The sequence below is a fragment of the Impatiens glandulifera genome, unplaced genomic scaffold (assembly GCF_907164915.1).
Source record: "Impatiens glandulifera unplaced genomic scaffold, dImpGla2.1, whole genome shotgun sequence".
Lineage (NCBI taxonomy): Eukaryota > Viridiplantae > Streptophyta > Magnoliopsida > Ericales > Balsaminaceae > Impatiens > Impatiens glandulifera.
The window spans coordinates 1-22154 of NW_025919590.1; the positions used below are offsets into that span (position 1 = coordinate 1).

The window sequence follows — 22154 nt, forward strand, 5'->3', positions numbered from 1 at the left end:
CAAGATCCGACTCTATATTCGGCGGATTGATATTTTGGTAGGTTGATATTTTGGTAGGTTCGATAATTTGTTGAATATCTGACTCTATATATTCCGGTTCTACATCCATCAGATATTTTTCGATTTGTATTGGGTTGGTATGTCTCGATTGAGCGGTTCAAATTGATTTGAATGTTAACCTAGTTTAATAATCATTTTTTTCTTATTGAAAGCTATGTTTTTCTTGGATTAAATGCAGGTATATTGGAGTGCGAACTCTACACATAAAAGTGCGGAATATTTTCCTAAACCCGAAGAATTTGATGCCTCGAGATTTGATGGGCAACCGCTACAACCCAACACTTTTGTCCCTTTTGGTGGTGGGCCGAGGATGTGCCCTGGCAAAGAGTATGCCCGTATAGAAATACTTATTTTCATGCATTGTTTGGTGAAGCGATTCAGATGGGAGACGATAATTCCAAATGAGAAGTTAATTGTCGATGCTAGGTTTAGCCCCGAGAAAGGTCTTCCAATTCGTCTTTTTCCTCATCCAAAAGCTTAACATGTTATCTTGTTTAGCTAATTATATCTTGAATAAGTATACACTATTTAGTAAATATGCTTCTTTTATGATATTGAAATAATATATGAAACTTTTATAATAAGATTAAACTAAATAAGCAATTTGGAGTAGTTGCTATGATGTAAAACACCAAAATCTCTTCAAGATAGATTTTAGACCTTGTCAAACACAATCACAGACTATATCTCAGCTGGAGAAGATAGATTCTATCAATATTAGACATACTAAGGTTGGATACAATCTAGATCTAGTTGATACATATTTTCAAATAAAACCATTGCTCTCATTTAGCTGTTTTGTTGTTTTTCAATAAGAATTGATTAGTTTTCAATCATCATTCTTAACCTTTACTACATTGAATTGTAATATATGAACTTGTTAGACTAAGTTCTTTAGTAACTAACTATGTGATTATGACATCTAGATTCTCGCAAACAAGGTGTCTTTACTAACCGTTGTTCCCACATCGATATATATGGGCTATCACAGACCAGCTAGAGTTGCGACTTTTCTATTTTTTGTTACTAGCTGTTTTGTTTTAGCAAATATTTGTTCTCAAAACAATATTGGTAGTTTCTCTCAATTGGCACACAATCTACACAAATTTATTACTTAACCAAATATATCCAGATTATTACAACTATGGATTAGTGAAATTCTAGATGATGGTTTTATTTGAAAACAGAACTTGAAAAAGAAGAAAAAGAAAGACATGAAATTGAATTTACTCACTTGACAAGACCAAGATTAAGGATCCCCCAAGAAGTGTTTGGCCAAGACTTGTCTTTAGACTTCATAAGAACAACTCTAGCCCAAGCAATCCAACCTTCCCAAGTCATCCTCTTATCCCACGGGCTTCCCCATTCCAATATCAACCTCACTCCTTTCTCCGCCTCCATCTCTGCTTCCTCGAATCTCCCCTGTCCTGCATACACTTGACCCAGAACCACATGAGGTTCTCCAACGAACGGATTCTTCTCTATCGAATCAAGCAGCAGCCTTTCAACCTTCTCCTTCTTCTCATTTCCACCATTGCAAACTGCTTCCCAGTATAATTCCCTACCAGCTATTTGCTCCTCTGAATCTAATACTCTAGTGCAGTAATTGAAGACAGGAGGGATTACCAGCTTCAGTTCTTCATCTCTGTCTTTGATTGATTCTGTTTCAGATTGATTTGAATTGCACATCCTCTGTTGGATGAAAATCTCTTCTTCTCTTACCAGAAGACTATAGATTGCTCCCATTCGGGATACCGAATTCATCCATAGCCCTGGTTTCCCATTTCCTGGCCATATTCCGGCATCCCAGTCGTTTCCTGAAAATTCCAGTCTACCGTTGGTGTTTTCGAACAAAGCGTCCTGTGAAAAGGAAAATAGAATATGAACAACTGTGACCAATTACCAAAGTATCAACTATCAAATTTCTTGCCTGAAATCCGAAGAGTTGATCACTGAAATCCGCCATGGTCATCAAGAGAAAAATAGCTACAAGTCTTCTCGAGACACGAACGTCTTCACCGGTTTTGATATGCTTAACTATAACCCCATCGTCCGGTATGAGAGACTGGATCTTCTTCCTCCACGGTTCATCATCGTCAAACAACCGCTTCTCCTTTGCATTCATCACCGAAATCTCCGACAGTTTGAGATGCTCAATAAGTTCAGAATCCGCATATTTGAACAACAAATCGTCATGGATTAGAGGTTGTCGAGGAACAATACAGAACAGATAGACAAGGCGTTCAGCTTCTGCACCAACGTGTCCACGAACAACATCACGACCGGTAGTTGGATCAAAGATCGCGAGGTTAACGTAAGAATTAGAATATGCAGAATGGAAGAGACCGCATAGACAAACCGAATCCTGCGCGCCCCATAGTTTGAGAATCCTGTAGATGTCGACAAGGTGTTCGAGAAAACTTCCGTGTTTATGCCAACACTCTCCGGCGCCAACTGATCGGAGAACCGACACAAGTGATGGAAGTTTGTCGTCTACGGATTCAAGTTCTCCTCGGAGGAAAGGACGGGCGGATTGGAGCAGAGTGTGGAGATATTGGTCTTGGTGATTGGATTTCTGCTCAGCGGTTGCCGGAGAAGACGGCATTGTTGCTATGGAGATTGGAAATCGCAGTGAAAGTGATATTTGTATGAAGGAAGAAGAAAATTTGGAAATGTAAACGAAACCCTAAAGAAACGTGATCGAACTGTTGTTCTTAATCTTGAGATTGTGAAGTTTGATAACAACATTTAGTTAATAAATATAAACCCTAAACCTACATTTTTAGTTTATAGTCAAACTACTTTTAGTTAGTTTTTTTGGATGAACAAATTATATTAGTTTGTTACAATAATATGAATAACTTTACTCATTTATGTTTGTATTTTCATCTCCGATTTGTTGGGTTATTCTATTCTAATTTAGAAATTTAAGATGAATAAACAAAAGTTTAAAGACATTGAAGAAGATAACATTTTTTTAGAAAAATGATAAACTAAACGACAAGTCCACAACATAGTATGCCGTGAGTAGGAGAAATTTAAGATGAATAAACAAAAGTTTAAAGACATTGAAGAAGATAACATTTTTTTAGAAAAATGATAAACTAAATGACAAGTCCACAACATAGTACGCTGTATGAGTAGGAGAGAGAAAAATTTAAAAATGTCCGAAAATGCTCATAGTAGGAGAGAAAATTAAAAATGTTCTGAAACGCTCTTTTTAGGTCTTGAAACGGTCATTTCGAGAAAAAAATTGTCCCAAAATGAGCGTTTTCAAGACCCGAAATGAGCGCTTTCAGAACTCGAAATGAGCGTTTAGAGATCTAAAATGTGTGTTTCGAAACTGAAGGCAACATGAGAGACCTGCTTTCGCTGAATTTTTCAACGAAAATAAAGAAATAATGTTTTTAAGAATATTAAAAATTAAAATAAAATGAGAATAAAATTATGTAAAATGTCATATTAAACTTTAATTAAAAAAAATATATAGATTTAGTCCAACTTAAGCCTTGAATCAGATGGGTTATCTTTAATAAATGTAATAAATTGGAGATCACATATTCTTAAATGAGTGGATCACATATTCTTAAATGAGTGGATTATATTGAGATCCACATTCATTTTGATTAGATTTACTTAAAAGAATATTTGGATTTAGTGCATTGCGTCCCTATTTCTACCCATTCATTTTTATTAGACCTAAAAGAATAAAAGTAATATTGGATTTAGTGCATTGCCGTATTCATTTTGATTAGATTTACCTAAAAGAATTTATAAAAGTATATTTGGATTTGCACTAAGTTACAAGGTGAAGTCATGTATTAGTTTGGTTGTGTGTTATTTAAAATATATATATATAGTGGCGGACCCAAAAATGTTTTCTCGGGAGCCAAATACATAGTAACGTAGCATTTTTTTGGCGATTAAAATTTTACTTAGTAATTACATAAAAATACTAACAAACACAATTACAAAATACTAATAAGCACAATTACTAAATTATTCTTGTCCATTAGTCGGTACAAAAGAAGACAAATTTATTCTACGAGATTTCATTTGTTGAAAATATTGCAATATTGCTTCATTTTCAATTGTTGAGAAAATATTTTTCTCAACATATACAACTAAACTATCATTCATCCATTCATCTCCCATTCGATTACGCAAATCAGTCTTCACGGTCTTCATTGCAGAAAAAACTCTTTCAACGGATGCAGTTGCAACTGATAAAACTAAAGTCAACTTTATCAATCGATAAACCAATGGAAAGACTATATATTTTTTCTGTTGCAACCAATTTCTGAGAAAAAAATTCTCAAGTCTTCAATTGAAGAAAATTGAGGATCATCCCGCAAATTAAATAAGTAAGCCCGAAGTTGTTGTTCCAAAAATAAATAATCACTGCCTGTGAAATCTTCGGAATAAAGTTTGGCAAGACGAATGAGTTTGCGAATATCAAATTGAGAGAATGAATTTCTGGGATGAAGACATGATATGCAGCCAAGTAATTCTGTATTAACTTCTGAAAAACGATTATTCATTTCTTGCATAATCAAGTCAACAACCTAGCATTAAATAATAAATAATAACTATTAATAGGTAATAGATAATAAATAATAACTATTAATAGATAAAAAAAAATAATATTTATTATACATGACAAAAGATTTCCACACGATAATGATGAAGATTAGTGATGAGTTTCTCTTTTCTTCTTCGTCTACCATTGCTATCAATTATCATATGTTCATTCATATCAAGTATTGAGATCGAGTGTAATTGACAAAAACTGTTAACTTTGTCCAAAATATCATGTCATCCATCTTCTCTAAATTTTTGTAATTGATTTTTCGAACCCGCAATCAATGATATGGTTTGAACTATATTTTGATCTCCTCTTTGTAGGCAAAGTAATAACTCACTTGTAATTCCCATTAAATTTTTCATCAAATGCAACAAAAAAACAAATTCATAAAAAATTAATTATATAAAAAAATATGAAAATCTAATTTAATAGATTTCAGCCTAGTTTTATGAGAATATAAAAAAAATAAAAATATAAATAAGAACAAAATACAAAAACGTGATAAACACATATCTGAATAGACACCCGAGATTACGATTATAGAATATTAATGCATATAAAAATAATATATCAATTTCTTTATTTAAATATTGTAACTATTGTAACTTGTTTATTAATATTAATTTATATATTCTTATAAATTTTTGAAATAGTTTAAAATTAAGAAATATAAAACACTAATATTATTTTAATTTTTATATTTTATCCTTATAAGTAATTTATATTATTAATTATATTGAAATAAATAAAAAAATAATGTATAATTATTACATAAATATAATTTAAAATAAAAAATATTATAATATAATTTACATTATTTTATATATAATTTTTTATACTTTATTTATATAAATAAATTTTATTTATATATTAATTAAAATTGATGTATTATTATAAATATTAGAAAATATTGTTAGTATAAAATAAAATATTAATAATATATATATATATATATTTAATATTTGGTAATTGAAATAATTTGTTTAACTGTTAAGAATATAAATTTTTTTGTTTAAACCTAACCTATAAACATTGATAATCAAATAAAGCATTTATAAAAACAATTTACATTTTTAGTCCATAGTCTTGCAATCAAACTAAAAAACGTATAAAATTATAATCACAAAAAAATTAATATACTTTCATTATTTAAAAATAAAACTAAGAATTACACTCCAAAACAATCAAGTCCTATATTTTGATACAAAATTAAATTTAGACATTATAGACTAATAACTCACTATACAATTAATCAAATCTTCGAATAGATAATGCTTTCAAAGTAGAATAAGTGAACCAAAAAAGAAATATCAATAAAAATCTTTTTATAGTGGTTTAAAAAATCGGTTACAAAACAACTTTCATTATAATCAATTACAAAATTATACACCGAGATATAGAAATTTGTTTTTGGACAATCTCATTTAAAAAATAAATATCTCTCAACCCACTTCAGATTTCAAGTATATATATATTCTTGATTCATTTTAGCTTCCATTAAATAACTAAAGTACACAAAATTAGAGATTTAGGATAAATCAAATAATATATATATAATTATTACCACCTAATTTGAAAATTTTCAGTTTTGTATGTCACTAAATTAAGCAACCATAAATTTAAATTATTTTTCCCAATTCTTTATTGATTTTCTCCTTATTGTTGTGATTTCTCCAAATTGTTACATTTTCATTCTTCAATCATGATTAACTCCTTTTGTTTTGAATTTTCTTTTTCCATATTAATTTTTTAACAAAGAATTAATCCTTAATTCAATTAGGACTTGTTAATAACATATTCATCACTAATCAAAAATATTAACATATTCATCCCAATCTCAATATATTTAAATCAAAATTTATTATATAGTAGCACTTTAATTATAGCAATCTTTATTAGAATATAAGTTAGTTAAACTAATCTAATTATATATTTTGATTTTATAGATTTAATTAAACAGGTAAGAAAAATTGATCTAATCTCTAAAATGGAACCGAAAAATAACCAAACATTTTCAATCCACAAACCCATTCTCAAACCCAAAATACAGTAAACATCACATCAAACACTAATTCATCTCCAACCCAAAACTCATTTCCAAACTAAAAAAAATATTCTTAAAATATTCCTTTCTTACAATAACTTTTTAACTTTATTAATATTATCTATATATTTACCAACTTTACATATTTAACCCTAATATTTTCTCTTTCCTTTAATAAAATTAATTATATATCTTTTCACGATAATTTTTTTTAATGTATTTTCTAAGTTTATTCGTATTGTTTAAAATTATAAATTTATAATTTATAAAATTTAAGTTATAAAATATAACGTAAAAATATATAATAAAATATATATATAAAATAAATTAAATAAAATTTCAAATATATTACAATTTAATGATTTAATTATATATTTAAAAAATATTACAATTTTTTATTTTAAAATTAAAAATTAAAGGACTAAATAATTTATATAAACAAGTTTAATATTTAAATTAAAATGTTTATATATTTGAAGGACTTAAATAAAATTAAAAAAAAAATATGCCGTATGAACAGCAAATACGCATGTGCGTTTCTGTCTGGAGAGAGATTGCATTCTCATTTTGCAGAAGCCGTTTGCCGTTCGGTTGGAGAAAAATTGGAACTCCATTTTGCGTTTGCATTCTGGTTAGAGACGTCCTAACCAAACCCAATAAACTTTTCTTTTTTTTTATTGGATAATCAAGTTTACAATCATTTATAATATATTATTAACTGTTTAGTGTGATTTATTTGAATAAATTAATGATCTAATCAACTATTGATTTTTTTATTATCAAATTATTAATATATATATATATTAATTAAAATTTATTCTATATTTTAATTTATAGCATCTTTAATTGGAATGATATTGTTGAACTTCAACAATTTTAAAAAATTTATATTTTAATTTTTTAGATTTAACAAACAAACAAAATGTATGGTATCATTTAAATTAAACCGATAAATAATCGAATAAATTAACGACAGTATGCTTATAAATTGGTCGGTTTAATAGCAGTAGTATACTTTATATGAAAATGTTTGGTTCAGTTTTCACAAATCGTTTTCTCAAACAAAAAAACATTCGAGAAATTACCATGAAATGTTATTTTACAATCCATAGAACAGTATTATCTATTTGCAAGGATGTCACTCCTTAGAATATATAGAAATTCTTTTTTTCTTCTATAGTTTGTAAGCTTATAAATATTTCAAACTATAAATTAACAGTCCTTTTTACATTAAGATTAATACCCACATTATTTTAGAAACAATAATTTAAACCCCAAAAAAGTTGCACAATTATCTCAAATTTGATATGAACCAAAGCATTCCCGATAAAAAAAAAAACAAGAAGAAAATATTAAAAAAACTTGCTAATAGAGTATCTAGGATTAGCCAGAATCTGATATGAGAATTAAGGCATATCTGGTTGCAAAGACCAGATTAAGTCTGGGTTGTAAAGAATTAAACGTTGATTAATGGAGAATCAAAATGAATCAATCGTTAAGTGGCTTAGTGGCTTTCGATTTTCTCGATTCAACTGACCAGATTGGCGGGAGTATCCTTTTGGGCACCTTTGCAGGTTCTTCTTCTTCTGTCTTTGTTTTTTCTTCTTCTTTGTCATCAAGAACTTCTTTCGAAAATGCACCAGGATTTGCTTTTATACAACTCTGCAAAGCCACAAATGGGTGCACACAATCCGAGCCCTACAAATAAGCAAGCATATGTCTTTTTGGATTTAGATCTTGTTTAATGTATAGATTATTTCATCAACTATCACTACCTCAACCTCAATTCATCAATCTCATTATGAATCGCTTTTTTTATTAAACAAGTTTTCTTTCAAATAAATCAGGTTATTTCCAAATAACCCTATATCGTGGTGAGAAAATTTTTACCTTTTCTTCAGCAGTGCTCTTCAGAAAGCAAAGGAAGGCAGCAGAAAATTGGTTACCACATGGCCCATTCCTCAAATGAGCTATACAAGGACATTCAAGTGCTTTCTGAGCTTTTGCATCAATAGACTGAAAATTGAAGATGAATACATGATTTCACACTAAAGGGTTATCGAAATGAACGTATGTATAGTCGGGTTCCAACAAACCTCATCATCTTCACTGTCACCAAATGCTGCAGCTTCTGTGAGGCCAAACAATGAAAGAATTGTAAACCTCAAACAGTAAATTAGTGAATGATTATGCACAATTTGCATTTCAGTTCCTTCTTTCCCCATTTCAATTGACCATTCTTTGAAACTCTATTCAAGTACTCAGATTATATGGAACAATTAGGGAATGAGGAACTAATTCATACACATCATCAATTGCATATTCTATCTTCAAGAACTATTCTTGTCTTTAGTCATTATTAGATCTCACTCCTTTATCATATCTAGTAACCTAACCCTAACATTTGTTACACTCTCCTAGATGAGGAACAAGAAAAGAATGTATATGAAACTCTGAAAATAGAAAGGATCATGAGGTCAATCACTTAATCGATGACATAAATTCTACCCTGTACATATAAGTCAATGACCTAGTCGATGCAGGGCTTAGTTTTTCATTGAATCAGGCATCTATAATCTGAAAGAAATACTAAAAATAGTAGATTGGACAAAGCAATGAAGTCAATTTAAGATACATAGTGATCCAAACTATTGCAATATGGGCAAGAAGGATCGGGTAATCGAATTTGTGTCGTACTTGAAAGAAAAAGGAAATACTAACAGAAAGAAATATAGGGTGAGAGAAATGAACGAACCTGCAAGTAAAGAATCGAGAGATGGTTGGGGCGGTGGCTTATCAGAAGAAGAGGGAGATGAAGAGGAATTTCCTGAGCGCTGAGTAGCGACGTCGGAGCCATTTGCCGTGTCGCTCTGAACTTGGCCCATGGAGATGGGAGCGTGAATTGAATCGTCTTCTTGGAGAATCTATCTACAGTTGATCGTGTGAAATTCACAGTTCAGACATGCGCGAAGAAAGCTTTTGCTCAAGCTACAAACGTTAAGAAATGATAGAGGCGGCTAGCTAAATATATCAAATCTCTTTTGCACATTTCTTTTCTTTTCTCAAATTATGAAGCAAATTGAAAGTTATTCAGATCACGCGTACCGCGTATAATCCCGAGAAAACGAGTTTAATCACTTATTTCTAACTATGAACAAAAATCTATACCGAATGTCAAAATATCTTTGACCGATTAATCTCTATAGATAAAAATAAAGGTAGGCTCGGAGAGAACATTCGTCAAACATTACTACCACACCAAGTGTCGTTCTAAAAACTAATCGAATTTTCATTACCCACAATAAAAGTTGAATATTCCCGATAAACATTAAACATGGCATAAATACTACCCCAAATGTTGCATCCCACGGGTCTATAAGAATTCTTGATGAACCAACCAAACTTATATTGACCATATTTACATTTAATCAATTTAACTCAAATATTCTTTTGCTCAGATTCAAATCTACTACACTATTTGGATAATAAGACTTTATTAAAAAAAATAAGATCGCGGATTCTCAGTCCCCCTGCTCTTTTATTAATTTAACTTTATCACAATTCACTAAATAAGGAATTAGACGATTCCTAAAAGAATTTACACATAATTTTCTCCATATTTACGACCATACACTTTGGGAGACAAATAAATATATCATATGAGTTCTCTTGATAAAGACTAAAAGTAAACGGCCTCCCTTAAAAATCATCTTACTTTTTCAAATGGAAAGATTTATCTCCATCTTATTGATGATCGAGTCTCAAGAAGCTTTGAAGCTAGTTTTAGCACCTAAAGGGAGCGTGAGATATATGTAAACGGAAAAATCTTAATTTTAAATCCCAAAATACATGACAATCTAATTTTTCTCCTAGACGAAACTAAATTAAAAAAAAAAAGATATCAGACTTACCCAAATTAACACAAAGTCTCAAACACGCTCTAAAAACCAAAGAATATCACGAATGTGTTTGTCAATTCTCTTAGTAGCATGAATCATTCTAAGAGTGTCATCTGCAAATAATAAGTGAGACATAGATAACGGAGATCGTCTCGTACCACACTCCACCCCACGAAACAAACTCACATTTTCGACAAACGACATCATTCTATAAAGGCCTTCCATAATAATAACAAATAAAAAAGGGAAAATAAGGTCCCCTTTTCTTAAATCCTTGAACTCTTAAAGAAACCATGAGAGTTCTCATTCACAATAATAGAGAATTTTGTCGTCGATACACAAAATCTATTATATCCAATCAATTTCTCCCCCATACTCATTTTACCCATAATATCAAAAAGGAACTCTCAATTAACATGATCATATGCATTCTCGACATCGAGTTTGACAAAATCACATTTATCGCCTCTGGAGTTAACCGAATCAATACACTCATTAATGATTAATGTCGCATCGAAAATTTGACGGCCTTTGATGAAAGTCATCTGATTGTCAAAGATAATTGTACTCAAACTCAATGCATTTTGTTTGCCAAACATTTCGAGATAATCTTATAACATAATGTAACCAAATTGATGGGTCGAAAATTCTTCACGTCGATACTTCTGCTTGCCTTACGAATTATGACAATCAACGTAGAATTCTAACTTTTCTCAAAAGATGAAAATCGGTAGAAATGATTCATAACCACCATAATATCAGCCTTAAGGAACTTTCAAACCTTTGAAAAACACCTAAAGTAAAACCGTCGATCTCGGGGGACTTATCACTACCACAATTCATTATTGTCGCATTCACCTCCTCGATAGAAAACGAAACTTCCAACATGCATTTCTCATTTGAATTTATAGATGCAAAACTCATAATATTTAACTTTAGTTTAACCCAAAATGATTTATAAAACAATTTTTTTAAAATTAAATAATATTATTATATAGTTGGTTCGAAGATATATAAATTCTCTATCTTCGTTTATTTATTTATTTATATTTTTTCTTCATATATATATATTTATATTTTTTTCCTTATTTTTAATTTTTATATTTATATGTACAATATTCTCACAAAATATATATTTATATCTATATTTTAATATTTTTGTTTTTTTATTGAAATCATTTTATTTATATCTTTATATTTATCTTTTATTAAAAAATTAAATTAGTTTATATAATTGTAAATTTTTTAGATAAATATAAATGAGTGATAGGGAAATAAATTTAAGAGAGACAATAAGATGTCATCCCATTACTAGATAAAAAATGAATATTTTTTCAACAATTACGACAGATAATTCACTCTTCCAATCATCTCTCATAAATATAATATAACATTGCAATACAAATATATGTAAATCAAACTTCATTGTAGTATTAAAAGTATGCATATTTACGTATATTTACACTAACATTACTAATATGTATAATTATAAGAGAACATTGAAAAAAAAATGTCAATACTAGATCGAACTGAATATCGATGATTGTCAAATTGTGAAATCATTAAGACGAATTAATGGTTCAGTTTGTTGATTTTTGTAGTAGTGTAACCATCTAACTCATTAACCGACCGATTATGATTAAAATTTTAACAATTATTCATTACCTAAACATTTTGCTTTAACCATTAAACTACAATATATATACACAATTTGTTATTTATTTTTTAAAACAGATATATTTTTTAAAACAAAATTTAAGTATAATTATATTATTTAGTATTTTTTTTTGTTCGAACAAATAAAATCGATTTAACCAACCAAACCGATTTTCAAATCCGACCGATTTGAAAATATCCAATAATTTGAAATCCATGTTTTAAATTTATTCAACCGACCTCAATAATTTATCTAACCACTTATATTTTTAAAACCCACTACTCCCCCATTAGGCCTAGTTTGGAATTCAGATTTTCTTTCTAACAAAGAAAAAAAATACTGATTTTGGTTGCAATAGTCTGGTAATGGTTTCAAGATAAGAAAAAGAACTGATTGTTATTAAGTTGAAATAAAAGTCATAATGGTTGAGAATTGAGATAAAATCAGCCTTTTTATATAATCAGAGCTGGACCCGAGTTTTGTCTGGTCCCGATAGAAATAAAGTTTATTTTTTTATTGACTTAGGTCTACTATTAAAATTTATTAAAAAATATTGTTTTTATAAGGTTTGAATTCATAACCAAATAAAAATTCTAAATTTCTATCTTCAACTACTAAGCTAAAACATGTTAGGTTTAAAAACCCATAAACTTATTTAAATATCTTATATATTAAATGAGGTGCCCTAACCCGAGGGCTTATCGGCCAGCATATAATTGATATTCACTTCAAACATCATCTAAAAGTTCAAACTCTATATATCTAATTGAATTTTCATGGAGAGATTGTTGCTCTTATTGTTGAACCTCCTTAGAATGAAATTGCCATCCATCCATCATTGATGAACAAAAATATCTTAACCTTAAACCATGTTGAGGTAGGTGGTTGGTACACTTTTAAGGAAAATGTGATAAAAGTGAATAAATTGACAAACTTAAATACAAATATCTCCTCATTTTATTTTTTATGGTTGGTACACTTTTAAGGAAAATGTGATAAAAGTGAATAAATTGACAAACTTAAATACAAATATCTCCTCATTTTATTTTTTTATGCAATGGAGATACTTCTTACTGCAGAAACCAAAGAGAAAACAAACTTTACAGAACAAAGAAGAGTGTCATCAACATTTTATACCATGCTCAAATCGTCTGAAGAACAATATGAATTCCATGCAGAGGCCTAATCGAAAAAATCTGAACGGGCAAGTGAACGTAAGTAGGAGACAGAGTGAACACAAAACGTTGTAAAATCATGGCGAGAGCAATTTTTGATTCAACAATAGCAAAGTTCAAGCCAACACAAGTCCTTGGTCCATATCCAAAAGGCAAAAATGCAGCCCGAGTTTTGGTGATAGTAGCGTTCGCGACTCCTTTAGCGAACCTCTCTGGCTTGAACTGGTGAACATCTTCACCCCAGATTTTGGGATCATGGTGAAGTGCAAGTGGGGATATGTATAACTCGAGTTTAGGCGGGAGAATCATGTTTCCAAGTCGAACTTCTTTAGTGACTCTTCGTTTTATATTAGGAATTGGCGGGTATAGTCTCAAGGATTCCTCTATAATCATGTTCATCTAAATGAGAACAATCAACAAATCATATGTTAGTGAAAATTGAACATGAGACCATTGGTCTCTTAAACAAAACATTGGGTGGTTGTGATTGAGGAATGAGGACTTACAATCTTTAGTCTTGGAATTCCTGCTGAGTTTGGATTGTTTTGGCCGAAAATTTGGAGAACTTCTTCTCTGGCTTTGTGTTGCCATTCTTGATGGGTGGCTAGAAGAAGCATAGTCCATGAAAGTAAAGAAGTAGTTGTTTCATGTCCTGCAAAGTAGAATGTTTTGCATTCGTCGATAATGTCGTCTTCTGTCATCCACTTAGCCTCCATGAGTTTTTCTAGGAAACCGCCTTCTCCTGGTGTCGAGGTTTCTCTTCTCTGTATAATTTCCCTAATGCAGTCTTTGATTCCTTTCTCAAGCTTATCAGATTCTAAATCATCACTGCTTTTGAAAATCTTACTGTCAAATTTGGAAAAATGGAAAATTTGAATGTCAATTAGAAGAGCACAAAGATAAAGGATAAGTGGATGACTAAATTATAAACAAAAAACTCATAAAGAATCCCTTAAAACTATTGCTAAATTTTGATATTCAGTTATTCACCCTCAATATTTAAGCATCTATAGCTTAGAAAGGGACCTAAATAAAGTTTCTAGAGTTTTCAAAATTATAAAGAACATTTTACCTTATCAAAGGAAACCTTATTTTGTGTATATTTCTAGAAACTAATAAGGTTAGATGCATTAACATGTCAAACATGTTTTTTCCTTCTAAATAGCTGCTCCCAAAAGCTGTTTTGGAAATGACCTCAGATGTTAGCACCCTAAACTCCTGAAAAACCTCGATTTCTTCCCCTTCGTAGTTCTTCCATTTTTCGAGCATAACCTCGCTGCTCTTGATCATTGCCGGAATCATGCTCTACATATGTGAAATTAATTAGAACAGTCAAATTAGCTCAATTCTCAACTCAAATTTGCATTATTCTTAGATTTTTAATGGTCTAATCAAAACATACTTTTAAACTATCAGCATGAAAGACATGATTAGACAGTTTTCGCATCTTAGTCCACTTTTCACCTTCAGAGGATGAAAGCCCATCTCCCAACAACTTCTTTGCATACCCTTTTAGGCATAGTTTTGGGTAAAAACCTTCCTTGTTGCTCAATATTTCCTCAACAAGTTCCACTTGAGTAACAACTAGCTCAGCTTGAGAACCTTGCCAGTTAAGATAGTTCTTCCCTAGAAAGATATATCAAAGTAAACCAAAGATGGTTAAATTCCCAATAAGAATACACTAATTCAAGTGAGGAGACATGCCATTGGAGGTATAAAAGTAAACCAGAAATTCAACAATGGAGAATCTTACCGTATAAATTTGTCCAAGTGTGTACATGAGGTAGGATTTTTGGAAAAATGTTGTGGAATAATCCAGGGATGGTTTTGGCCATGGATTGCTTTCTCATGGCAGAGATCTCCTTTATGTTCCCATGAAGGAACTTGTAAGAAGGCCCTTTTATTCCTTGTTTCTTTAGTTTGTATTGGAGGAGAAATGGAGTCCAACATACTCTTTTCAAGAACTTGGCTAGAGCAAGAAGAAGGCAAACATAAAGAAAATAAGCAAGGAAGATCATTGTGTTCCTCATCACAGTTTTCAGAACTCATAAAACTTCAATATCATTTTATTACTCTTTCAGTACTATTTTGTAAGGAGAGATCACCGGAGAGGGAACGAGAGAGGGAATGACGTGAAATCACTCATAAATCAGACCCTAAAATATTCGTCAATTTTGAAATCCGTCCCTTGAGTGTTTATTTATAGGTTAACTCCACAAGAATTGTCTTTTGAGAGTAGAGACAATACAATAATGAAGGTAACAAGTGGGAATATTTAGAATGGAGATAGAAGACAAACACTTGGAGTTGCTGCTAAATAATAAAATAAAATTTGAAATATGATAATGTCACCCCTGTTCCATGATTCTCCCCAAATTATGATTATAAAATGAAATGAATCAGCATCAAGTTGTGTAAGCATGAGATAATGGCTATTTTTGTTCTTACTTTGCTCTTTCTAATTTTTTATATTACTACCTGTCTATCAGGATACTGGCAAAGGATATCTATATTTTGAAGTTTGTCTTGACCCCCTGTTTGTGGGTTAGGGTGTAAAATTTTAAAAGTTTTTAAAATTTTGTTGAATCATATGATATTTCAGGTCTTCTTGTTTAGGCTAAAAAATTTCCACATAGTTTAATGAAGATGGAATATCAAACTAGACCTTGTTCTAAACAACTCATTTGTGGTCCCAATAAAATGGTAGTTTATGTTATCTTGAAAGTTTTATTTTATTTACTTTCTTTTGGTATTACCTATAAATATCCATCCATCTTTAAGTTTGTCCCAATTAGCACTTAGCACCCACTTTTCTTTGAGTAAGCCTTCTTCAATGTTGATAATAAGTGAGAAGTGACAGATGGCATAGACCTTAAAGAAAGACTCAAAAGGGCATAATGAGGTCTTTGAAAGTGTTAGATTAAATGGCTTTGACCAATCAACTTACAAAATGGGGCAAATTATTGAAATTGAACCATTAAATCCATAGCTTTGACCTTTGCAGTTTGTAGATAATTAAAGATAAGAGAGGAATCTAAGAGAGTAAATTTCCAAAGCATTTCCATTTTGTCCATTTCTGAAAAATGCAGAATCCAGTTCTTTAATCATCAAAATCAAGTGGAAACTAGTAAATAACCACTCCAAGTAAAAAGAATACAATAGAAAAGATTTTATGTTTCAGAAAACCAACAACGCCCAGTTGACTTCATAGTTTTTTTGTTTTGTTTTTTGTGTCCCCGGTTTATTTTCGGGGATGGTTAACACAGAAAGACTCAAAAGGGCATAGACCTTACAGAAAGACTCAAAAGGGAATAAAGGGTCTTTGAATCAGCAGTCTATTTCATGCTGATCATATTTCAAGGAATTTGGACACATGAAAGTTACATGTACAAGAATCTAGGCCAAGTGTCAGATTAAACGCCTTTGACCAACTTACAAGATGGGGCAAATTATTGAAATGGAACCATTGAATTCATAGCTTTGACCTTTGCAGTTTGTAATAAATAAGATAAGAGAGGAATCTAAGAGAGTAAATTTCTGAAGCATTTCCATTTTTGTCCATTTCTTAAAAATGCAGAATCCAGTTCTTTGATCATCAAAGTCAAGTGGAAACTAGTAAGTAACCACTCCAAGTAAAAAGAAAACAATAGAAAGTTAGACAGTAACATTTATGTTTCAGAAAACCAACAACACACAATTGACTTCATAGTTTTTTTTTGTTTTTTTACCCAGGTTTATTTTCGGGGATGACTAGTACGACCCCCTTTTTAAATCAGAAGGTTCTTAGTGAGAACCGTAGGTCTCTTAGGTAAAATCCTTGTAATTTGAGCAACCTTGTTGAGTTGTTGACTTTATAGTCTTGAATTAATTTAGAATGGAAAATGGTACATAAACTACACAAAAGAGCATGACATAATTAATAACTGAAATAGACAAGCTATTATAAATATGGTCATTTTTTGAAGCAAAAATTCAGGAAACCAATATAATATTATTGGAGAGCAAATTGCAGAAAGAAACATGGTTATACCAGTGCTCATATTAACATTGATTCCACAATTATTACTGCACACCATGGCTGAGCCAGCTGACCAAAAGACATACTCTTTTAATTGTGGATCACCAAAAGAGACTTCATCACCCAATCATCACAATTGGAATCTCCACATGTCAGAATGCATCAATGGAGTCTCAAGAGCTTCTTCCAGGAAAACCATGTACAAGGACATAGAAGCATGTACATTCACGTGTGAATTCACCTATATAGTCTCTCTTTCTGCAGGTATGTATTTCATCCGCCTCTACTTCCTTCCAATCTCATACGATGGCTTAAACATATCAAAAGCTGTGTTTAGCATCTCTGCCAACCATTACACTCTTTTAAACACTTCCATGAATTCTTCATACACTTCTTTAGACACTAGTACCGATTACTACACAGTCAAAGAATTCTGTGTTGAAGTTGAGGGATCAGAACTCAACATCACATTTTCTCCATCCAAATATGTTTCAAGTGCCTACGCCTTTGTGAACCGAATTGAAATTCTTCCATTAGTCCCTTCAGACCTTTACCTGCACAAAAATGCAGCCCTGCCTCTTATAGGAAAAAAGAACTCCTCTAAATCCTTTAGTGGGAACTCTAATGCCCTTGAGCTAATGTACCGACTAAATGTTGGTGGGAATGCCATCCAGCCTGAAGATACAGACCTGCACAGGACTTGGTTGGAGGATTCACCTTACCTTGTTAATGATCCTGCAACCACGATGAATGGAAGAATTGAGAAGGAGCATCATGGCATCCCCTTTCAAGAAATTGCACCTGAGGAAGTCTATGCAACTGCCAGAGAACTAGAATGGCTGTATCCTTATGGATTTATGAACCTCACATGGTCCTTCAGTTTAGATACCGGTTTCTTTTACCTTGTTAGGCTACATTTCTGCGAGATTGTATCATATATTACACAAAATAACCAAAGGGAATTTGCGGTCTATTTCAACGGTACCATTGCTGAGAAACATGTGGATATTTACCAGTGGAGTGGTGGAGTTGGCTTTCCATTACACAAGGACTACATCATAGATTTGACACAAAGAGACCACCAAAAGGTAGAGTCTTTCTCAATTGTATTGGGGAGTACAACAACGAATGGGAGCCCATCATCCATGGGACCTCTTTTAAATGGGTTGGAAATTTTAAAGATATCAGATCCATCCAACAATCTTGCTGGACTAAATCCATTTTGGAATAGGAATTTCCTCCACAATGTGAAAAGCCAATCCAAAGGTTTAGGAGATGCAACGTTTATTGGAGAACTTGTTCTGGGTTTTTACCTTCTGGTACCACTAGTTTTCTCTGTTCTATTGTACATACTACCCGAGATACGATGGTTTCTGAAAGTAGCTTTTCTCTTATGTGGTCACTCTGAATGGCAAAGGAAAACCATCTTTAAATGGGCATCTGATGATCAGTGCCAATATTTCAGCCTTACAGAGCTTAAAGAGGCAACAAAAAACTTCTCTACAGCCACTTTGCTAAGCTCGGGTGGCTTTGGCAATGTATATGAGGGATATGTTAACGTCCATGGAAAGGCTACCCATGTTGCAATAAAACGCAGAAGCTCAAATTCCAATCAAGGCCTACATGAGTTCCATACAGAGATTATCATGCTTTCTAAAGTTAAACATTTGCATCTCGTCTCTCTGATCGGATACTGCAAGGATGACAAAGAAATGATACTTGTTTATGAGTTTATGGAAAGAGGCACCTTAAGAGATCACCTCTATAATACCCAAGAACCGCCACTTCCATGGAAACAGAGACTTGATATCTGTATTGGTGCAGCTCAGGGCCTGCATTATCTCCATGCTTATGTAAATCAGATGATAATTCACCGTGATGTGAAGAGCACTAACATTCTACTCAACAAAGAATGGGTTGCAAAAGTTGCAGACTTTGGATTATCGAAAATTAGGCCACCCAATGGACTCACTTGTGATACTCAAGTCAGCACAGCTGTTAAAGGAAGTTTTGGGTACTTAGATCCAGAGTACTATCGCTATCGAAAATTGACAGATAAATCTGATGTTTACTCCTTTGGTGTAGTACTGATGGAAGTGTTGTGTGCGAGGCCTGCAGTTTTGCCTGTACCTACTACTACTATTGAAGATGACATGGAAGGAATAGATCAAGTAAACTTGGCAGATTGGGCAGTTAGATGTTATCAAATGGGTACTCTTGATCAGATAATAGATCCATATCTGAAGGGAAAGATTGACCACCATTGTTTCAAGTCCTTCACAGAGATAGCAATCAAGTGTTTATCAGATAGGCAAATTGAGAGACCAACAATGGGGAAAGTGCTTTGGAACTTGAACTTGGCATGCCAACAGCAAGAAGCTGCTGATGCAATACAAAACACAGCAGCAGTAGCAACAGATCCTGGACAGGGGATAGTTACGGGTGATCTTCTTGTTGGCACCTCTGAGCTGGACATTGGAGATGAATTTTCTCAGCTTAGAGGTCGCTAATAAGCTAGAACATGATCAATGATCTAAGATGCATTATATAAAAACCTCATAATTTCTCTATTTGTAGTTGGAATTTTCAAGTTGTATTGGTGTAATCATTAATCCATATATTTAATCCACTCAGTCTTGTTTCTCTCGTTCTTCGATTCTATCTACATTCTTTCTAATTATATTCAAATCATGTTCTTGAAGTGAATAGTTGTTAGAAAAACTAGGTTTTATTATTGATAAATAATATAGAAATATAAAACAACGAAAGACTTATATATAAGTCAACAAAGAGACTAAATAATAAAATATATAAAAATAAAGGTCTAAAATACTAATATCCCCGCCAAACTCATGATGCAGCAACAATGAGCATTGAGAGTTTGGTAACAAAAAAAACGAAAACAAGAAGAGGATAGAGCTTTGGTGAACAAGTCGGCTATCTGCACATATGAAGAAACAAATGGCAATGTGATGGTACCGATTGCAAAGTGATGTCGAACAACATGACAATCAATCTCAATGTGTTTCGTCCTCTCATGGAACACCGAATTACGAGCAATCTGGATGACACTCTTATTAACACAGAACAACGAAGTAGGCTCATGAAGAAAGACCCCCATGTCGGCAAGTAACTATCGTAACCAAACAGTCTCACATGTCGTAGAGACCATAACACGATACTCAGCTTCCGTGAAAGATCTAGAGATCACATCTTGCTTCTTGCTCTTCCATTAAATCAAAGAATCACCAAGAAAGATACAAAACCCTGTGGTGGACTTGCGATCGGAGGGATCACCAACCCAATCAGCATCAGAGAACGCTCGAAGATCCAAGGAAGAAGAGGAAGAAAGGAGAAGGCTCTGAAACTGAGTTCCCCGAAGATATCGGAGAATACGAAGAACATCATTCCAATGAACTGTAGTAGGCGCAGTAACAAAGTGACTAACAATGTGTACAAAATGAGTAATATCAGGACGGGTGATGGTGAGGTAAACCAAGTTGCCAACAATAGTACGATACAAGGCTAGATCTGGCAAATGTGAGTCATCGGTTAGGGAATACCGAGCATTGGTTTCAATTGGAGTATCCACAACCTTATTATCAGTAAGACGAGCACGATCAAATATATCACCTATATATTTTTACTGAGATAAAATATACCCCTTTGGAGATGAAGCAACCTCAATCCCAAGAAAATAACGTAGCATCCTCAAATCTTTCATCGCAAAACTACGAGCCAACTCAGATTTCAAGAGCCCAATCCCGTCAATATTATCACCTATAATAATCATATCATCAACGTATAAAGATAGAAGAATACGACATCGATCTGTACACTTGATGAACAATGCCGAATCATGATGACTACGATGAAATCCTATTGACGTGATCACAGTAGAGAATTTCTCAAACCAAGCGCGTGGTGCTTGTTTAAGCCCATAAAGAGTTTTTTGGAGCTTACTAACTTCACCAGGTTTGTGAGGGGTTTGTGAGGGACACCAGGTGGAGGAACCATAAAAACCTCTTCTTGAAGATCTCCATTGAGGAAAGCATTCTTGACATCCATCTGAGTTATATTCCACCCACGAACGGAAGCGACAACAATAAGAGTGCGAACTGTTGTCATTTTCGCAACTAGGGAAAAAGTTTCCTCGTAATCCATGCCATATTCTTGAGAAAAAACCCCTCGCAACGACTTGGGCTTTATATCTCTCAATAGACCCATCAGACTTGGTTTTGATTTTGTATACCCATCGAGAACCAATAGGTCGTTTTTCTGATGGTAAAGAAACCAAATCCCAAGTATGTGTTTGATATAGTGCTGCAAACTGCCAAAGAGGATCAATAGCAACCTATCGATAGGATGATGGCTCATACAAACAATGAATAAATGCTAAAAAGGAAGCAAAAGATGTAGAGTAACATGAATAAGAAAAATCAAGAAGTTTGGTTGACTTATGTATACGGGTTGACTGACGAGGTGGAAGATCCACATAATCGGGAGGAGATTGAGAGATCGTGGAGGGAGGAAAATATGTGTCAGGAACTGTAGTACTAGAGTATGTAGTAGGATGTATCACCTCTGTAGTACTAGAATCTGTAGTAGGAGGTGTCACCTCATCATCAACCGTAAAAGGATCAATACCAACAAAGTCTAGGTGAGTCATATCATGAGAATTTATAGGAATGGAAAAAAATGGAATATGCTCAAGAA

At 32.5% G+C, this 22154-nt stretch overlaps 4 protein-coding genes across 4 annotated transcripts; 1 reads left to right on the forward strand and 3 right to left on the reverse strand.

Moving 5' to 3' along the window:
- Positions 1-1145: 1145 nt before the first annotated feature.
- Positions 1146-2781, reverse strand: LOC124918202. The gene is made up of 2 exons (XM_047458405.1): positions 1991-2781; positions 1146-1920 (listed from the first exon to the last, which is right to left on the reverse strand). Exons 1-2 carry the CDS (start codon positions 2663-2665, stop codon positions 1291-1293), a joined length of 1305 nt encoding a protein of 434 aa, XP_047314361.1. The 5' UTR covers positions 2666-2781; the 3' UTR covers positions 1146-1290.
- Positions 2782-8016: 5235 nt separating this feature from the next.
- LOC124918204 (mitochondrial intermembrane space import and assembly protein 40 homolog) lies at positions 8017-9660 on the reverse strand. The gene is made up of 4 exons (XM_047458407.1): positions 9445-9660; positions 8786-8820; positions 8580-8705; positions 8017-8387 (listed from the first exon to the last, which is right to left on the reverse strand). The coding sequence occupies exons 1-4, from the start codon at positions 9572-9574 to the stop codon at positions 8178-8180; spliced, it is 501 nt and encodes a 166-aa protein (XP_047314363.1). The 5' UTR covers positions 9575-9660; the 3' UTR covers positions 8017-8177.
- A 3713-nt stretch (positions 9661-13373) lies between these two features.
- Positions 13374-15472, reverse strand: LOC124918203 (cytochrome P450 CYP749A22-like). The gene is made up of 5 exons (XM_047458406.1): positions 15174-15472; positions 14823-15046; positions 14493-14725; positions 13927-14266; positions 13374-13819 (listed from the first exon to the last, which is right to left on the reverse strand). Exons 1-5 carry the CDS (start codon positions 15448-15450, stop codon positions 13388-13390), a joined length of 1506 nt encoding a protein of 501 aa, XP_047314362.1. The 5' UTR covers positions 15451-15472; the 3' UTR covers positions 13374-13387.
- Positions 15473-17340: 1868 nt separating this feature from the next.
- On the forward strand, positions 17341-20062 carry LOC124918200 (receptor-like protein kinase FERONIA). Its single transcript, XM_047458404.1, has one exon. The coding sequence runs from the start codon at positions 17441-17443 to the stop codon at positions 19946-19948; it is 2508 nt and encodes an 835-aa protein (XP_047314360.1). The 5' UTR covers positions 17341-17440; the 3' UTR covers positions 19949-20062.
- Positions 20063-22154: the final 2092 nt, after the last annotated feature.